This window comes from Calypte anna, chromosome 2 (genome assembly GCF_003957555.1).
Source record: "Calypte anna isolate BGI_N300 chromosome 2, bCalAnn1_v1.p, whole genome shotgun sequence".
Taxonomy (NCBI): Eukaryota; Metazoa; Chordata; class Aves; order Apodiformes; family Trochilidae; genus Calypte; species Calypte anna.
The window spans coordinates 70,045,456-70,063,868 of NC_044245.1; the positions used below are offsets into that span (position 1 = coordinate 70,045,456).

General features: G+C 38.3%; 1 protein-coding gene across 1 annotated transcript in view; it reads left to right on the forward strand.

Annotated features, from left to right (window-relative positions):
* Positions 1 to 18,413, forward strand: part of PIGN (phosphatidylinositol glycan anchor biosynthesis class N) — an 88,513-nt gene that overhangs the window by 20,965 nt on the left and 49,135 nt on the right. Inside the window, exons 8-12 of the mRNA XM_008492607.2 lie at positions 2,831 to 2,947; positions 7,647 to 7,687; positions 10,883 to 10,942; positions 12,007 to 12,099; positions 13,881 to 13,936. Of these exons, the coding sequence (XP_008490829.2) occupies positions 2,831 to 2,947; positions 7,647 to 7,687; positions 10,883 to 10,942; positions 12,007 to 12,099; positions 13,881 to 13,936 (367 nt within the window). The remainder of the gene's footprint in view (positions 1 to 2,830; positions 2,948 to 7,646; positions 7,688 to 10,882; positions 10,943 to 12,006; positions 12,100 to 13,880; positions 13,937 to 18,413) is intronic.

Genomic DNA, 18,413 nt, shown 5'->3' on the forward strand with positions numbered 1-18,413 from the left:
TGGAGTACCTAGATTCAACTGTGATACTCTTGAACAAAGGATACTTTAACCATGGTCTTGGCAAAGTTCAGCATCTTTTTTGTGCGAAATCCTAAACTTTTCAAATGGAAAGGATGCGGACTTTTTCTGTCATCAGAGATGATGAAAGTATTCATAATCTGCCTAATTATCATCTGCTTATTTGCAAAATAGTCTGTTTTGAATGTGATTTACAGCTGAGCTGACTGCCACTTGCAATAAGATTTTAATTTTGGCATGGCTTTTAATCTATTTCAAGTATTTCGTAACTTTTTTATAAAGGAGGTGTGCATATGTATTTTTTATATGTCTGATCTTGAGGACCTCAGGAGGTCCAAACTCCTACTTAAAGCAGGATCAGTTTTGGAATCAGATGTGGTAGCTTGGTTTTTATCCAGCAAGGACTTTAAAAACCTTGAAGGATGGAGCATATGCACTGCAGTGAGACCATGACTCCATCCTCTCATAAAACCTCTTAAAGAAGGGTAACAGGCTTTGTTATGTCCTCCCTGAAGCCCTTCCTGCTCCAGGCTGAACAAGTCCTAGTCCTTCAGCCTCTCCTAACAGGACAAGTTAGGAGACATCTGACCTAATGATCTGACCAATTTGGGGGCCCCATACTAAGCTCATCCGAGGTGATTCAGATTTTTCCTGTACTGGAAGGGCTCAAAACTGGATACAGTCTTGAGAGGCTGTCACAAAGGTAACAAGTAGAGGAGGATAATCCTTTTCTTTGACTATGCTGCTGGTCTTCCTCTCTGGCAGTATGTGCTGCTGAGGTGTTCTCATTATGTACTGGATTCTTTGAAAGGGGAATAAAAGGTAAGAGGAGTAACTCCTCAGGCTTTGAGAACCACTAGTCTCATAATTTTCTGTCATCTCTTTCTATCTTGAAGAAACACTTGATCATTAACCAAAAGTGTTAATAACTTTAAAGATGGCTTTAGTGCTTCAAAGAACAAACCCAGAGTTAATGGTCAGGCCCATAGCCAGCTTTTTATTTGAGCTTGTAGTATCAGCAACTGCTTCTGTTGTTTCGTGGTTATTTGCAGAATGGGATGTGCACCACTTTTAAAGCTAAATAAAAATTAAAAGGGCAAGGCTACTTATAAAGGAGCAGAGCATGTTCTGACCTTGACATAAACAAAGAAACCTTGGTTATTGGCAAAGACAAATAAAATCATGTGCTTTTCCAGTCTGTCTCCATGATTTTGCTTTATGCTGATCTCAGATAGAACTACTGAACACCAATGTAGATGGTCCCACACCCACCCTCACCTTGGCCAGTTGTTTTTGCTGCCATCCTTGCATACATAACACTGTATGGTACACTGGATCAGAGAACAAAAGTCTAAACAGCTCCTTTTCCTCTGAAAAGGTGTGTGTGGAGGATGCTTAGAGGTGGAACGGGGAACTGAATCTGAAAATCAGATTTTTTATTACCCCCTCATATAATTCAGATCCATCTGAAACTTGGTTCTTGTAATGGGGAGAGGGTGGACACATCTGCCTCTCTCACCTTTACCTGCTTATAAGTATTCATAGAGGCAGAGTCTCAATAAAATGGTAGTGGCTTGGCTAAAATGAGAGCTCACCAGAAGTTGTACTTTCCTCCTGCAATAGCAAGAAATAGCTGATGAGGAAGCTGTCTCTTCATCTTCTCTTTTCCCAAGCTCTGCAAAGAAGAACAGTTGCTGCTTTTGGGCCCAGAGAGTGCCTTTCAAGGGATTTCTGAACATGAGAAATCTTACTCCCAGACCTGTGTGTTCTTAAGCTTAGGGCTCTTTAAAGACAGCAGGAATGGTTCTTCAGCTGTCATAGATGTTGTACATCGTCAATACTATTTCCAGTTTCATACTCAATTCTGTTTGTTCTTTGGATTTTTTTTATTACAAAAAACCCTGTCCTTAAATGTGTTAATTTCTGTCCTTTGTAATTATTAAAATGTGTATATATACAGAGAGAAGAGCATGTGTCTATGAAAATACAAGGAAAATGTATAATCTTGTAGATGGTTCAGCGACTGGCACAGAGTTGGTATAATAATGTCATTCTCTTTGAGACTGGGTTATCTCACTGCTGTGGTACCTCACCCACTGAGTTCTGTGGCCAGCATTTCTTTCAAGCTTGTGTGGCTTCTGATTCAGTGCAGCTGCTGTTGAAGCATCATAGTTTTAAAGCTTCCTCCTTTTGGAGGCTGATACTTGAATTCCCTCCAGATTCATTTCCCCACGGAAGGGCGTCATGTTTTAATCAATTTTTAAGAGACGTGCTACCAGGCTTTAAAACCTTGAAAATGAGCTTGTATCACTGCGAAAGGCATGATAGTTGCAATGCATATTGTCTCCTGGTTTTGAAATAGAAATCTAATCCTTATTTGGGGACCAGAGATCAGTTCTGTATTACTTTTTTGGGGCACATCCTAATTTTATTCAAATCAGCCGTTTCTGATTTCCATGGGATGCCAAGGATAGGCACGTGCATGTGTTTTACGCAGGTAACTCCTCTACATTTTGAAACTTTCAAATACTTTAGCTTAATTTGTCTTTTTTTAATATGGCAAGTAATATCTTTATAGGCTTGACTTGGGTGGTACCGATTTCCCAATTTACAACTTGAATTTAGCCTTTATTGTTATTAGCATAAAAATAAGCTATAAAGCTAGAATAGGTTGTCTGTAAAGGAATTTTAGCATGTATACTGTAACAAGAACTTACTACGTATGTATAAATATATGTTGTTTTGTTTATTTTCGGTTTTTTTAAAGCACTTGTCTTAAAGTTTGCACTCTTTTTGCTTTGGTGTATATTAGGATCCCATGGAGCTGGCCATCCCTTGGAAACCTTAACACCACTGATTGTTTGGGGTGCTGGGGTGAATTATCCACAGAGAGTCACATCCCAGTCATTTGAAGATAGTTTTTTGAAAGGTAGGTAAAATATGAAACTTAAGTGCAGATTTTGGTGGAAAGGGAGGTGTTTAACCATTGCATCAGTTGATCTTCACTGACTTCTGTTCCTCTGCAGTAAATCTGACTGACTTTGTGTGGTATGGAAAGCAAAGGTGACAGGGCATGCGTATGGAGAATATTGCAAAATTGTGTGGATAACATCAGAGTCTGTTTTCTTTTCTAGCCATGGAAATGAAGACTTCCTTTCAGGCACAGGAGGGTATTCACACTCCCAAAACTTAATTCCAGAGTAGACTTAATTCTTAGGAAGGCTCCCAGAGGTTAAAAGCTCTTTGTACAGAAACATGATAAACTGATAACTCCCAAGACTCTTTTCTAGCTACACAGTGTAACCCTGGGGATTTTCCAGGGGCTGTATTGTCTCACTTGCATCCTTGTTGCTATTGTAGAAATGTAAACAGTCTTTCTCAGAGCAAAACTGTGACTTTTTACTATTGTTTTTGCCTCTGTAATTTGTTTAAAAAGAATAAACTCTTTAAAAAAGAATGCATTTTTTAATATTTCAAATCTATAATATCATGAATACTGGTTTACTGAAACCATGAGTGACTTAACTGTGTGAGCTCTTCATCTTTCATGTCTCCTTCTTGTTGACTGCTCTGTTTCTTAAGATGCCTTGAATCTCTCAGGTTTTTACTCACAATCAATGAGGTAATGACTTTCTATTTTATTTGATTGTTTGTCAGGCTACATTAGAGAAGAGAAAACAAGCAAAAATTACTTCAGCCCTAGAGTAATTAATTCCTGTTTTAACCCTACCCTGCTCTTGAGAAGGTATTTGGTAACAGATAAAACAGATAACACATGGCTTCTCAGAGGCCATGCTAACAATTCATTCATTGTTATTTACTGCTGCTGTATAACTATGGCATCTACAATAAAATTGAAAATGAGTTGTAGAATAAAAAATAAACAGAGTAAAACCAGCTGATTTTGGTGTCTCTGGCTGATTTGCTAGACTTTTAAGGACACTTGATGTCTCTAAGGGTTGATCTGTAATAGCTGATTTTCACAGCTGTCAATTTCTTTGATTCTTAGCAGCTTTAGTACAAACCTCAGCATTTGACTTCAATGATGAAAACTGTAAGAGCATTTAAAAAAAGATGAGTATCGAGCTGGCTTCCCAGTACACAATAGGGAAAAATTTGTGGTTATCGTCTCTTAGGAAATGTCTATTTTCTTAAAAGAGAGAATGTGTCTGCACCCTGCTATGCCTGCTTCATATTTTTCTTGGGGTGATTTTATAAAAATCAGCCCAACAAACAGACAAAAAAATAAACACCCCAAAGCAAACATCAGAAACTCCTCCCTTTGTTCTGGACTTGCTCTCTGGCTTTCCAGCTGTTAAGCATGTTTTTGGTCCATTTAGGCACTATCTTTAGAGACTCTTAATTGCCAGGGATAATCTCTATTAGAGGTTTGAGTCTCTAAGTATCTTGGGAGTTTGAATCTCTATTTGAGTAATAGTATCTTCTTAAAAAGTGACTGTTCTCATTGTTGTAGTACAATATAGTGCCTAGTGGGCTGTGTAGCTTAAAAGTAAAGGAAAATGTGATGTTGAAATGGGACCTGGCACTTTTGCAGGTCAAGTTCAGCTATTCCATTTCCAATCACAGGTATTTTCACAATGCTTTCATGCAACACATGAAAGAAAAGATGCTTAGCAGAGGTCTCTTGAAAAGTCCTTCAAATTTGCCTTTCCTGCTCCATGAAAATGTAGCTGAGACTGCAGGAGAGGAGAACATTTTCAAGACTGCCTGATATATGTAGAGGTCCTGTATATTTGCAATTGCATGCACCAGTGTTCAAGTTCTTGTGTCTATTGACAATCCATTTCTGCTTTCTCTGAAGTAAGAGTTTACAGAAACAGCAAAATATTTCTAATCCTGACAAACTTCTTATGCTCCATTCAGTGCAAGCAGGCCGTATGCAGCTCAATGGATTGTCTCTCTTCTCATCATTGCCATCAAGGGTCAACACCCCCAAAGGTGATGCCAATAGGCATGACTTAATCTGTCCAATTTGTTATGAAAAAAATTAATGTGCTGCTTGGATGTCTGGAAGTGCACAGTGTCTGCTCTGGGATGACAGCCTTTTCCTCCTCAGTCCCTCCACCTGTGTTCTGCCTTCCCTCAGGCCTGTCCATGCAATCACCTTGGAAAGTTGATGGCAGCCCTGTGTCCTGTGGGCAATGTGTAATATTACCCTTTTTTTGAAAGAAAGAGAATGCAGATCTCCTCTCTGGCTCCTCAGCACAGGCTCCACAGGGTGGCCTTGGGGTGCAAAAGCAGAGGAGCTTGTAGCTGAAGGCACAGTCTTCTGCAGCAGAATGAAATGGGATGGGGTTGTTTTCATCTATACACGTCCCTGTTTTGGAGGCAATCAGTCTGCTTCACTGCAGCTTCGGGAACTCAGTGTACCCTTCTTCACTGTTTTTGCTTTTTTGAGGTTTTATGTGAGTTTTGGTTCCTGTAGCCTCATCCCCAGCCTCTTCTTGAAGCAGTGTTTCCCTAGTGCTTCCCCTGGACTGTTTGTATCTGACTGCAGTGGGCTGCAGTAAAAGCAGAGCAGGATAAAGAAAAACCTATCAAATGTGTGGAAAACTGTGCTGAGCACTTCAAAGTAAACCTAGATGGTGACCTGGAACTGTAAAACCATGTGGGCAACAGACCCAAAGCATTTCAGTCCAGGCATACAGCCTGGGCTGGTGGGGCAGCAGGTGTGTTCGCATCCTCAGTACCTCTGGGACTCAGGGTCTTATGGCTCCTTTTCCAAGGCCAATGTCTTCAGCTCTGCCTTTTGGCAATATCTGGGTAGGAAAAGTAGAGATGTAAAAGCTTCTGGCAAACCTAGATGTTTCTCCAGCAGAGCTACAGTTTCTTCCTACCTTAAGCACATTGTGTGCTTGTAGACAGTTTTCCAGCATTTTTCATTGGAAAATGTTATTTAAAGGAAAACAAACAATGCATTTTTGTGATATAAATATGGGTGAGAGTCTGTATCTCTGGAAATATGAACCCATTTCCTTTTCGGGGAAGCACAAGGAAGTAAACTCATTCATTTCGGTGGAACACAATTCATGATTAATGCTGATAATACTTCCCCTGTGTTACCATGGAAACTCGATGTATGTCTCACTGCTGTTAAGGTACATAGCTGCTCTTTAGGGTGCTCTTAGAACCAAGTAACCTGTATTCAAACACCCCCCCCAGCCAGTGATGGTGTGAACTAATAAGTTTGGTACATGGAGTGCTGCAAACATATGTGTTTTCTGTCTCAGGCCATTTTCAGCTGACACTTTTAGGTCTGGCACAGACAGGGCATATCAAAAGATGGAGAAGGGATGGTATGATCTAAGACTTGAATGCCTTTTTGGAGAAATTAAGTTAATCCAGACCTGAGTTTACTGGTATTTTTCATGAATCCTGTTTCTGGTGAACTTCAACTCCACATAAAGCCAAAGGCTGATATTGGGCAACATGACTACACTGATCAGAAGACTAAGAGGACTCCTGTTTCTCTTTTTGCTAACTCTGTGGTGTCATTTCAGCAAGCAGTATGAGAAGGGTGGTGACTAGCCTGTTTAGCTTTCTGGGTGTACTGAGGAAGGTGGCTGTGTCCCTGTTGCTAACATCAAGTTTAGTTTCCTCGTTAGGTGCCCCCAGGGCCTTTATTGCTCTGCTTGAGATCTGCTCTAGGGAGGTCATTGGCAGTATTGTAAGCAGTATGTAAGCATGTTCGTTTCAGCCCCTATCATGTTTTCTTGTGTATCTGATTTTTTTTTTGTCTTGAACTAAAACCAAAACAAATGTCATGTGTCTTTTTTTATTATTTTTATTTTTTTTATTTCTGCTCATGCCATTGCTTAAAGTGGTGAGACAGCAAAATCAAACATTAGGAAAGAAGACATGACCTTTAAAGGTCCCTTCCAATCCAAACTGCTCTATGATTACATAAAAAAAAAAAAGCCTGCTAAACTGTTTTTAAATAACTCTCCATCCCCAAAGAAAACAGGCAATTTCCTCTTTATTTCCTTAGAGGCTAATGGAGAGCAGGAAAACAGTTTTGACCATCTTTTTGTACTGCACACCACAGCTTTAGGGCCCTCTGTATTTGGCTTCCTCTCTGCTTTCATTGTAGTTCTTCTGATTGCTAAATTGTTGAACTTTTCCCTTGAGCTTGCTCTTGGCCAGTATTGCTTATGGCAGACCTGAAGTATATTTGTGCCGCTCTGTACCAGTATATCTGGGGCCTTGGGTTAACCATTTAAAAAACTATTGGAGAGATTTAACAGCCCATCTTCTAAAGCTGAGTTTGAATCTTTTGGTTGGTATAGGAGGTAATACATCACTTTCTGTACTGTGCTGAAAAAAATAAAAACCTTGGACTTTCTTCAAGTGATCTGGGTCACAATTGCAGGCAGCAATTTATCCTGATGGATGAAAGAAAATGTGAACTGAAATGAGTGCATTTTGTTGTTTCTGCCTGTTGTGTTCCATTTGTAACCCATCTTGACCTAGCATCCTAAAGCCAAATTATAATTTTCTTTAGCAACAACACTTTACAGAAAATGGCAACAAGACGTTAAATGTCAACTGAATTATTCCTTTCAAATTTGTGTTGATTAGCTGTACATGTGCTCTGTTATTTCTTTCAGAATGGAAACTGGAGAACCTGAAGAGGCTGGATGTTAATCAGGTATTGAACATACCTAATTTAGTAGCTCAGAAATTTTAACTTTAAATCATGGGTTTTGTGCAATTTAAACTAATTAAGGGAATTCAAATGAACGATCACACTGGTGTAGCACTAACACCTGGAAGGTGTTACTTAAAAGTTAGAGTTGCAGGAGCTGCACCCACACCAAACAGAACATGAAGTTTAAATTGCTTGTTAAACACATTGGGCAGCTACGTACAACTTCTTCAGAAGATTCATTATCACACCATTTTTAGTTAAGTGATCATATGCCACTCTAGAAGGAAAGAAGTGCAGTATGCCAGGTACTCTTCAAACTCAATGCCAGTTACCCAAAAGTAACTTGAATATCATCTAACAGATTTTCAGAGTGGGATTTGGTTTTGTAAACCTTTAGAAGTCACTTATCACAGAATCATCATGCTTGGAAAAGACCTCTAAGATCAGAGTCCAACTGTCAACCCAGAAAAAACCATCATGCCCACATGTCCTGAAGTGCCACATGTACACAGGTTTTTATTACCTCTCTGGGCATCCTGTTCCAGCACCTAGCCATTCTTTCCGTAAATAAATTCTTCCTAATATCTAGTCTAATCCTCCCCTGGTTCAGCTTTAGGCCATTTCCTCTAGTCCTGTTGTTATATACTTGAGACAAGAGGCCAACACCCATCTCACTACAACCTCCTTTCAGGTAGTTGTAGAGAGTGGTAATGTCTCACCCTCAGCCTCTTCTCCAGACTAAACAATCCCAGTTCCCTCAGCCACTCATCACAGGCTTTGTTTTCTAGATCCTTCACCAGCTTGGTTGCCCTTCTCTGGACACAGTCCAGCAACTCTGTTTTGTAGTGAGGGGCCTAAAAATGAACACACTGCACTATGTGTGGCCCCACCAGTGCCAAGTACAGGGACACAATCACTTTCCTTCTCCTGCTGCCCACATTATTCTGATACAGACCAGGACACTGCTTTGCTTCTATTTTCTACTTTGAAAATGGTCTAGAGCTGAGTGATGCTGAGAAAGTAGAATCAAGCCTCAGTAGTCTGGGAAATTATTAAGCAAGGTATTTTTCATTGCAGTGCTGGGTGCACAGAGGATCACTCCTCCTAATGTATGCACTGATGTTAGTTACATAATTTTTATACAGGTGTGATGTAGATATTCAAATGTTTCCCAAGAAAAGATTAACATATTCATAACTTTTCTGAGAACTCGTCAGCATAGGTTGCCACCCTTTTCCACATGTGCGTTACAGTCTCCAGGTGGTCTTGGTGGTCCTTCTTTCATCATCTTAGTCTTTTTCACTGTGTCCTTTGGATGACCTGCAATATTTTCTTCTTTTTCTGGCAGTCCAAACCCCTTTAATTATTTTTGCTCATTTTTGGCACTTGTGTAGACTTTGGCAACCTTGAGACTTCCCATTATCTGCTCTCAGAGACATGTTTTTCACAGTAACTGCATTCCATTATCACATACCCTTGCCATGCACATATCTATGTTAATATCTACCTATGTTAGCTACCTAGTAAATTTCCATTAGACTCCTTTAAACTTCTGCTTATACATTTCTACTACTTCTGTTTCTGTAAAATCATTGCATATATCTATTTCTTTAAACCAGTACTTTCACTTCTGTGAAACTATTGCATTTATTTCTTTAGACTAATACTATTGCATATGTATTTCTTTAAACTACTTTTATTTCTTTAAAACTATTGCTTCATGAGCTTTTACCTCCTTTGGATCTCCTATGAAGGCTCCCAGGAAAACAAAGCAAGCGTGGAGACCATGTCTCCAAAGTTTGTAAGATTCTGCTGTGTGCTTTTTGCTACACATAAGTTAACTGTATGTATGTTCTGGTTAGTTTTTCAGAGCTATCTATTTCAATGTCTCTATTTTGCCACCTTTTTCCAGAAGTTGCTGTCATTGTTGAAACAAAGCTAGTTCTCACTACACTGTTAAGCTGTGGGGCTTTTTTCAACAGGGTTTGTGATTGTAGCCCAACTGTTTATCAGTTTAAACAATTTGTACTAAAAAAAAAAAAAAAAAAAAAAAAAAGAGGGTGGAAGGTGGACAACTTAACCCTTGATATTCGATCACTCAAGTTTTTTTTTTTTGCATCATGGGTTCAGCTGAAGCTTGTTTGCTTCTTCCTATCATCCTATAAACCCCAGTACATGAATAATAGACTTCTAACCAGGTCAAACAAGGGAAATAAACTTGTGATCGAAAGCTGAAGTTGGGAATGTTCTGTATCAGCTGCTTTCAGTAGACCCTAGGTACAACATTAGAGGTAAATTTTTCTCTCAAGGTTGGCAGGATTTACAGGAATGTTATTTTGAGACCATAGAATAATCTCGAGTGTCGGTTTGTTCTCGGTAGCCAAGTTCCCAAAGACAGAGCTTTTGTCCTGTAGAACGTATGCGACTATGTGCAAAAATACCAACTAGAGTTCTAATTACTATTACCTGACACGTATATTGTCCCATACAAATAGTGATTGGAGTCTGCTTCTGCACAGTAGATCTCAGGCTGGAGCAGTGCCTGTGGTTTCAGTGTTTCTTCAGATTTATGCTGGAGAAACAAAGAATTTTGGTGCAGAGTTTTGTATTAAATTAAAATATAAACCTGGTGAGTGGCAGTGTGTATCACAAGTAGAAGGTGATGGTAACTTACTATATGAGAGGCTTTGGTGTATATTGAAGGGCCTTCTTCAGGGCTGACTGGACACAAATAAAAGTGCAGAAACCCTCTCTGGAGGGGAGAAATGAGTACTCAGCACCATGGAGAGACAGGATAAGAGGAGCTGTGAAGAACAATATATTCAGTGTACTGCTTAAAACTGTAAATATGAAATTAGTTCTTTCTGCGGTATAAATACTCAAAAAGTGATATGCCTCTCTGAGTGCAGTGAAGGAGCTACTGAATTCCTGCAAATAAATACCGTGGGGATTTTATATTTGTTTTTTTAACTACATGTATTTTTTAAGCTTTATCAGTAGTGCAACCTTACATTTTTAATCTAATCATGTAATGATGACTACTGGAAACTAGAAAAAATATTATAAATTAGAGTTGTGTGTCATAGCTTCACAGTATTATACCATTTACTTTTGGAATTGCAGATATATTAAACTGAATTTATTATCTGTAGAGGCTGGAGTTGTATTTATGTGAGGATGTTTCTGTTTGCACAGGCAGATATAGCACCACTGATGGCTTCCCTTATTGGTGTACCTTTCCCCCTGAATTCTGTGGTAAGAAGAACAAATATTCTTACATATTCTAGAAATGTGCTAGCAAAGATGTATTGATGGCAAGACTCGAGGTGTTTGAGGGGTAAGATTATAAATTTTGAAAAGTCCTATAGGATATGGGCACTGCTTGTAGTTTTAGCTTTATGTGTGTGTCTTCAGTTTAGAGCATAAACTCACTCTTTTATGTATAGTGTAGTTCTTTCAATTGAAAAGGTGGCTGATCCCTTTGTAATCTGCAACCTTATACTTGTGAGCTACCTAAAAAATTTTTGTGACTTCATTTTTTAGGAATGGTAAAAATGCAATATGGTATGAATAACACTTTATTTTGATCATGAAAGCTGTGCTGGTAAACAAACTGTTTTCTGCAGTTTACTATTTAATTATTTATTGTTTAAACTAGTGATGTCTTCAGAAGGTATCTTGTGCATCTAGTGAACAGTGAATGCCCTAATTATAATATAGTTTTTCTTCGAATTTCTTTATATATTATTACATAGCCTAAAGGTTGTCTCACAAATATATAATTGACAATTAGGATTGTATGTGTGTGCTTCCATGCTGTTTGTTACATCTTTAAAACACCTATTTAGTGCACATTATTTGAAATATTTATTCTGGAGAGTCTGCCCCAAATCCTGTCCCCTTGTCCTGCACTTACTGTTTATGTGAGGGAAGCTGCCTGGCACAGGGTAGCAGGGGAGCTGCTCCTTTTCTCATCATGAGTACTGGAAGAGTCAGACCCAGTCACATCTTTGGATTTGTATTAGGTATTTAAAAAATGGTTTCTGATTAAAAGTTGAGTCTGTATTACTGTGTAGTGTATACTTTAATAATGACTTCTGCTATTTACCTTTTTTGCATTTCTGTAGGAGCTGGGATATTATGAACAGTGTGTAATGTTGAGAAAGTATGTGAGAAGAGTATTTTTAAAGGAGTTACAATAGTTATTTCAGCAGTTACTTGAAGTATTCTTACTGTTCATTTCACCTGCCATTCAGTTAGAGAAATTCCTGTTTCATCATTTAATTTTTTTAACGTATTTTCACATTTTTCTTCCTCAGGGAACTCTACCTCTTGAGTATCTGAACAACAGTGCTCGTTTCAAAGCAGAGAGCATATTTACCAATGCTGTTCAGATTCTTGAGCAATTTAAGGTAACAAAACATATAGTGAAAAAAGTATTTATTTGAATAATAGTTGATGTGTGTAAAATAATTATACTAGGACATGCGCTGTATTTCATATTCATTCAAAGGAATAAAACTGTGCATACTGTGTGAATCTGATTGACTAGCTGTGAGCCATATCTGAAGGAGTTTGAAATAATGTATTGTAAGAAGAACAAATAACTTTTTTCTTTATTCTTAACATAAAAGCTGATGTTTATTGATGTTAATATTAACCTACTTGCAGTATGTAGGTAGAATCTGTGTGCTGATACCTGAATAGGGAAATATTGCCTTTGTAACAGGGACTGGGAAATAAGGCTCTAAGTCAGGATCAGTACATAACCAAATCAGAAAGGGAACAGGCACCTGTCCTTTAAAGAAATTAAATTAGAAGCCTAATTAATTTTAGCTAATGCTGTTGTATCTGTTGTTTTGCTTTGCCAGTGTTCATCTCTGGCTTGATTCATCTAATGTTGGGATATTATTGTATTATAAGAACACATATGCTGTTCAAACAAACAAACAAAAAGACAGTGGAATAAGAAACAGTCCTAAATCAAAAAATCACAGTTTTGCCCAAACATAGAGATGGACTAAAGGAAAGCTGTCATCTCCACAGGCAGGAAGCTGAGCCACACAAGAACTGTTGCCCTGTCAGGAAAACCATGTGAGGGGTGGTGGAACAAGAAAGCTATCATGAGAACCTGATTAGCAGCATCAGCACTTTCTGTCCCTTGAATGCCAGGTTTCCAAATCTACTTTGTGTGGAAATCAGTCTGACAGTGTCAGCAGCAGAGTCACTTCCAAATCTATGGTGGAAAGCTGTCATGTAGCAGCAGTGGCTGATGGGCTAGACACGATGTTGAAGCATGCTGATATAACCTCCACAGCTGGAAGACCTCTACTTTATGAATTAATGATGTGACTCATGTCTTTTTCAGTTAAACTTGTGTCTTGGATATTAGTTTTAAAAAAAAAGAAGTTAATTTTGTCATTTTAAAGTGCTAAATTATCCCCTTTTTTGTTGACTTCCATCTTTCTAGCATTGATTTAGAAGGATCATGTATCAATTTCCTTTGCATTTCTCTGCTGAAGCAGAAGCAGCACTCTGATTTAGACATACCAAGTGGGTTTTTACTGTTCCTCTGATGGACTTACCTGACCACACTTTGCACTCTCGGGAGTAGGATGTTGCTTTGGATGGATAGGATGAGACATGTAGGTTACTACTACAAGCTGTCAGGTTTATGGGAACAATGCTGTTAGGAAGTTCCTGTCTGTGCTTTATGCCACCAGCCTGAGTCAGGCTGCTGCAGGAGGCCTTAAAGATGTTTTGAAGGGCTTTGGCAAAGTGGCTCTGACAGCATCAAAACCTTTTATTTTTATACACATGCAGGTTAATAGATCCAACAACATTGCTTCAGCAGTGTTGCTGCAGCGTACAACTTCCCGTCTGTCATACATAATATTAGTTTCATAGAGGGAGGTTATCACTGAAGTCTGGTAGCATGAACTCTAGAAGTCCTTCTGTGAAAATCACTGGGCAGGGAGTGATTTATTTTGCTTACTTTAAAGCATGTCTAGAAATGATAGTTTAGCACTCAGAGGAGTCACACATCCAAGAGTTTAACACCCCGTTTCCCAGACAATATACCAACAGTGTGATTTCATGTCTTAGAACTCTCCTGTTATTTTTAGTTTCATTCCTGATAAAATTCTTAGTCTTGTTGCAACTTGCATATAATGGTTTAATGTTTTTAATGCAGGTTAAGATGAGTCAGAAAAAGAAAACTACATTGTCATTTTTGTTCACACCGTTCAAGTAAGTGCCTGTAAATACTAAATACATTTTACCCAATTGTTTTTCTTATGAATGGGATACTTCAGGAAGATGCAACAACAGTATAAATCAGTCTTTTTTTTTTATTATAATGTTTATCTAACTACCAAACTTTGCATTAGAATGAACTCTCTGTGATTATTTTCTATAGAAAAATTCTGGTTAGAAGTAACTTTAAAAAACAGAAATCCATTCCTTACATGTAGTCTTCCATTAAGGGTTATTTGCCTAACATTTTTTGGTAATATAGCTATATATAGATTTCATGGTAGTTTCAACTGACTTTTGTTTTTTTCTTATCATCTTTTAGCATTCTTTGGGAGGTGTAAGTCCTCATCCCGTCAGGAAATACAATCTGTTCTTATTTATTATATATGAAAATTTAACAATTTTTTCTTCTGTGATATGTAATGAAAAACAAACAGGCAAAATACCTTACATCCATAAGAGAAGCTCAAAATCTTAGGAATTTGTACTGCCTAATGTTACAGTTTCCAGGGCTGGGATGGAGCCTCTGTAATGATGTGTGTATCTCCTAGTTTTGTGTTCCAGTGTATGGGGCAGTTACTGACCTGCTCACCTTTCAGACTTACTCAGTTAAAGTGGCTTTTTCTTTATCCTCTGAAAGGTTTTTGAAAGTTTTGGCATGGGTGCACATGATCCTGGTCAGTTCTGCTTCCAGTTATTGGAGTGCTCTGGAAACACTTTGTCAACATCACGAGAGCAGCTGTTTTCCTGTGGGAAATAAAACTGTTGATAATTAAGATCTTTAAATCATAGGAACAGTAAGAAGTAGTTGAATCTCTTCCTGTGAAGTACTTTTAACTGCTAAACAATGTTGCTGTCTTTCTGAGCAGAGATTTACTATTATTTTATACCACTAGCTTCTTCAAAGGGAAAGATTTGAGATAGTCTCTGAAACAAGACAATATTAGACAGACAATGAATGGGTTAGGTCAAATTCCAATTAAGAATGACACGTGCATTATAAAAGTGTTTACTTATCTGTATGGAACAAAAATGCTGTATGGAAAGGATAGTCAGTCTTCTTGCATCCTGTGGGGGATGAATACTTAGTTTTACCACACTTGCATAAATTTTACTTTTCCCCAAGAAATAAGACTGATTCTGTAAAATGGGATGTGTTTTACTTAAGGCTGAATTTATCTTAAAAAGAACTAGTGTTATTGATTGCCTTATGGACCAGTGTCTTTTTCTTTCTATGATATGTTGCACTGGTTTATGTGGAAATGCTGGATACATTTATCACTTTATAAAGATGAGTAAAATTTGTTATGCACATATTTCCACTTTTGCATGGTCCACTGCAAAAATAAATCTATCTTATTTTCTGTAGGTATTCTTAGAACTTCTCTGTTAGAATTTTTATTAATGCTCCTTCCACGAAAGGTTTTTGTGTGAGACCAAAATAATTCCATCCATGTGGGAACCACTGTGACCCTTTTTTTGGTGGTAGATTTAGACGTATAGAAGGGAACAGATGCTTTACCTTTTTCAGAAGTTAAAAAGGCAAATTGGGGATAGCTATGTTCTGTATCTGGGGCAAAAGGTCTCTGTATACTATGCTGTGTTTCAGAATAATTGGTAATGGTATGGAAATTGAATTTCTGCACAACTATATGCAGTATTTAGACTTGTCAGCCCAGATTTAATGGCAGGTTTGTCCTCAAATATATATTAATCTATGGTTGGCCTTGCCTGCTACAGCAGCTGAGTGCAGTTCTGTGCCGTGTTTCTGCTAGGCATTACTGTCCTTTCATTGAGACAGGAATAGCTTCTTCTACCAGTGTTCATTTGTTTGAGTTGTTGTACAAAGGGGTTTCATCTTTTTTAATTCTTTCTGGTGCCTGCAATCTGTAACTTGAAGTGCAGAAATTGCATATACCATCACAATGCCTTACTCCTTCCTAGTTTGTTGAAAGCTAGTGAGAGTAATTAGTGCCTGAAGTACTTTGGGACTATCAAATTATATGGAAATTAAAAATGTAATTATTCTGTTTTGGGATATTAGAGATTTTACCTAGATTTCAGCATTTTGATAACCTGAAAATGAACAAAGGTATATCTTAAATGTCTTTCTTAAATTATTTAAATTACATTATGGAATTGAATGAAGTCTGTGTAGAAACATAGATATGAGTTCCAGAAGAAATCTGAACCTAAAATTTCAGATTGAGATGCTCTGGTTTCAGAGACGTTGATCTATTTACTATTGAAGATGTATGTATCTGGGAGGGAGAGTAAGTTCCCAGATAACATGCTCTGTAGAAACTACAACTTAACAAAACCTCAAGTTAATTTTTCAGATGGAAGTAGCATGAAAACCAGATTCTTTTAATGTTCCATGGGAAAATCCTATTCCTGAGCTTGAATTTCATAGAATCATAGAATGGTTTGGGTTGGAAGGGACCTTCAAAGGTTATCTAGTCCAAGTTCCTTGTTGTGAGCAGGGACATTTCCAGTCACCAGGCTTCTGCCACCTCTCTGAGCAACCTGTTTCAGTATTTCGCTATCCTCATTGTAAAAAAATTCTTCCTTATATCTAGTCTGAATTGCTCTCTTTTTGTTTAAAGCCATTGCCCCTTTTTTTATCGTGAGAGGCCCTGCTAAAAAGTTCATCATCATCTTTCTTAGGAGCCCCCCTCAGGTACTGGAAGGCCACAACAAGGTCTCCCTGGAGCCTTCTCCTCTCCAGCCTGAGCAACTCCAACACTCTCAGCCTGTCCTCAACAATAGAAGTATTTCCCTCCATTTACTCATTTTTGTGGCCCTACTCTGGACTTGTTCCAACAACTCTGCATCTTGTGCTGAGGAATACAGGGCTGGGCACAGTGCTCTAGTGTTTTATTACCAAGTTACTAGAAAACTGTTCATGACCTTCAGATCCAGTGACTTTAAAACTAGTGTTTGTGTTGTATGTTGAATATATTGCACCACAAGCATTAGGCTAATTCACACATATATCCATATATATATTGAAAGCCTTTACTCATTCTTTACACAATATTGGAAGTAGAAAATGTCTTGAATTTATATATGGCTTCTAATTTCCACAGGGAATCTTGTCCCTAGTAGAAGCATGGTTGGCACAATGGACAGGGAATGAAAGAAGTCACTAGGCATGTGCCCTTTCTTATTTGCATCTAAATTGTGTCTCTCTGAAATCTGTCAGGTGTAGAATGATGAAGATGATGGAACCGATCATTGTATTGTGTGATAGAAACTTCAATGGTGTCTACTTGACCAGGTTTGAGGCAGGTTACAATTCAGATAGCTGTATCTATAATAAGGATGTGTCTGGCTGCCAGTAATGCCATTTTCATTTTCTCAAAGTGCCCTTATCAAGAAACAAATCTGTGTAAAAGCATATCTTAAGGCTACCTGTGACACTGTTGAGAATGCATTTCAGAAAGAGCCCAGCTGTAAGTGTCAGCTGGTTCTGCCAGGTAAGGTACACAGTCTGCTTCCAGGGAAATGAGTAAGAAGAGCAGAACAGTGTGCCTTACTGATATTGAACACTGGCTCAGAAACTTTATCTGCAGTTCATGTTGGATACCTGAAGGGATTTACTGTCTGAAATGAGTTTCCTTCCCACCTTGTTCTACTCCCTATTTTTTTCCCCACCCATGAGAAATACGTGTTTTCAAAAATTACGTGCTTAGCAAAATCAGGAGCTTTTCTTATCAGGATTCTGAGACATAGGCACAGTGCTTTGACCATTATGTATAATTTTAAAAGGTACCAAGATGCCAGATGCTTTGAAGAAAGAGCGGGAACAAATCTGAGGATTGCTGACAGAGGATAAGTGATGTCCAGGGTCGTGAGCTACCTTATTAGCTTTCTGATCATTTGATGTACCTCAAGGCAACTGCTAAGCTGTCTCAGTTCAAAGAGGAGTGTGCCAAGGGGCCAGATGCTCCTGTTGCAATAGCATTCCCAAAGTTGGCTTCTCTGGGCTGTGCAAGTAATCCCGCAAGGAGTAGCAGGACGACAGCGTAGTGAGCTTAGTAGATAGGACGTCAGTGTTGCACTAAAATCCTCTTAGCCAATTACTGCAATTTGATTATCCCAACAGGTACAAAAGATTTAAGATATTAAATTAAGCAAAAGCACAGGCGTCTGTGTATGTGTGGTTTATACAGTGCTTTCAGGGAAGACTCTGCTTCCAGCTGTTCAGGTTCTGGTGCCTCACCAGAACCAGTAGTTTAAGAACCACCATATAAAAAAAGCACAAGAGATGAACAACTGAACTGTAATCACTGCTTGCTTTCCACTAGCTGTGCTTTTTCATTGAATATCTTGAAGTTAATATCAATAAAGATTTGGCTTCTCTTAGGAGGAAACAACTTAAATATCTTATTTAAAGTCAAGTTTGTATCTTCTCATATATGAAAAATCTCATACCATCTTGATGCTGTGTTTTTGAAGCAACTTAATC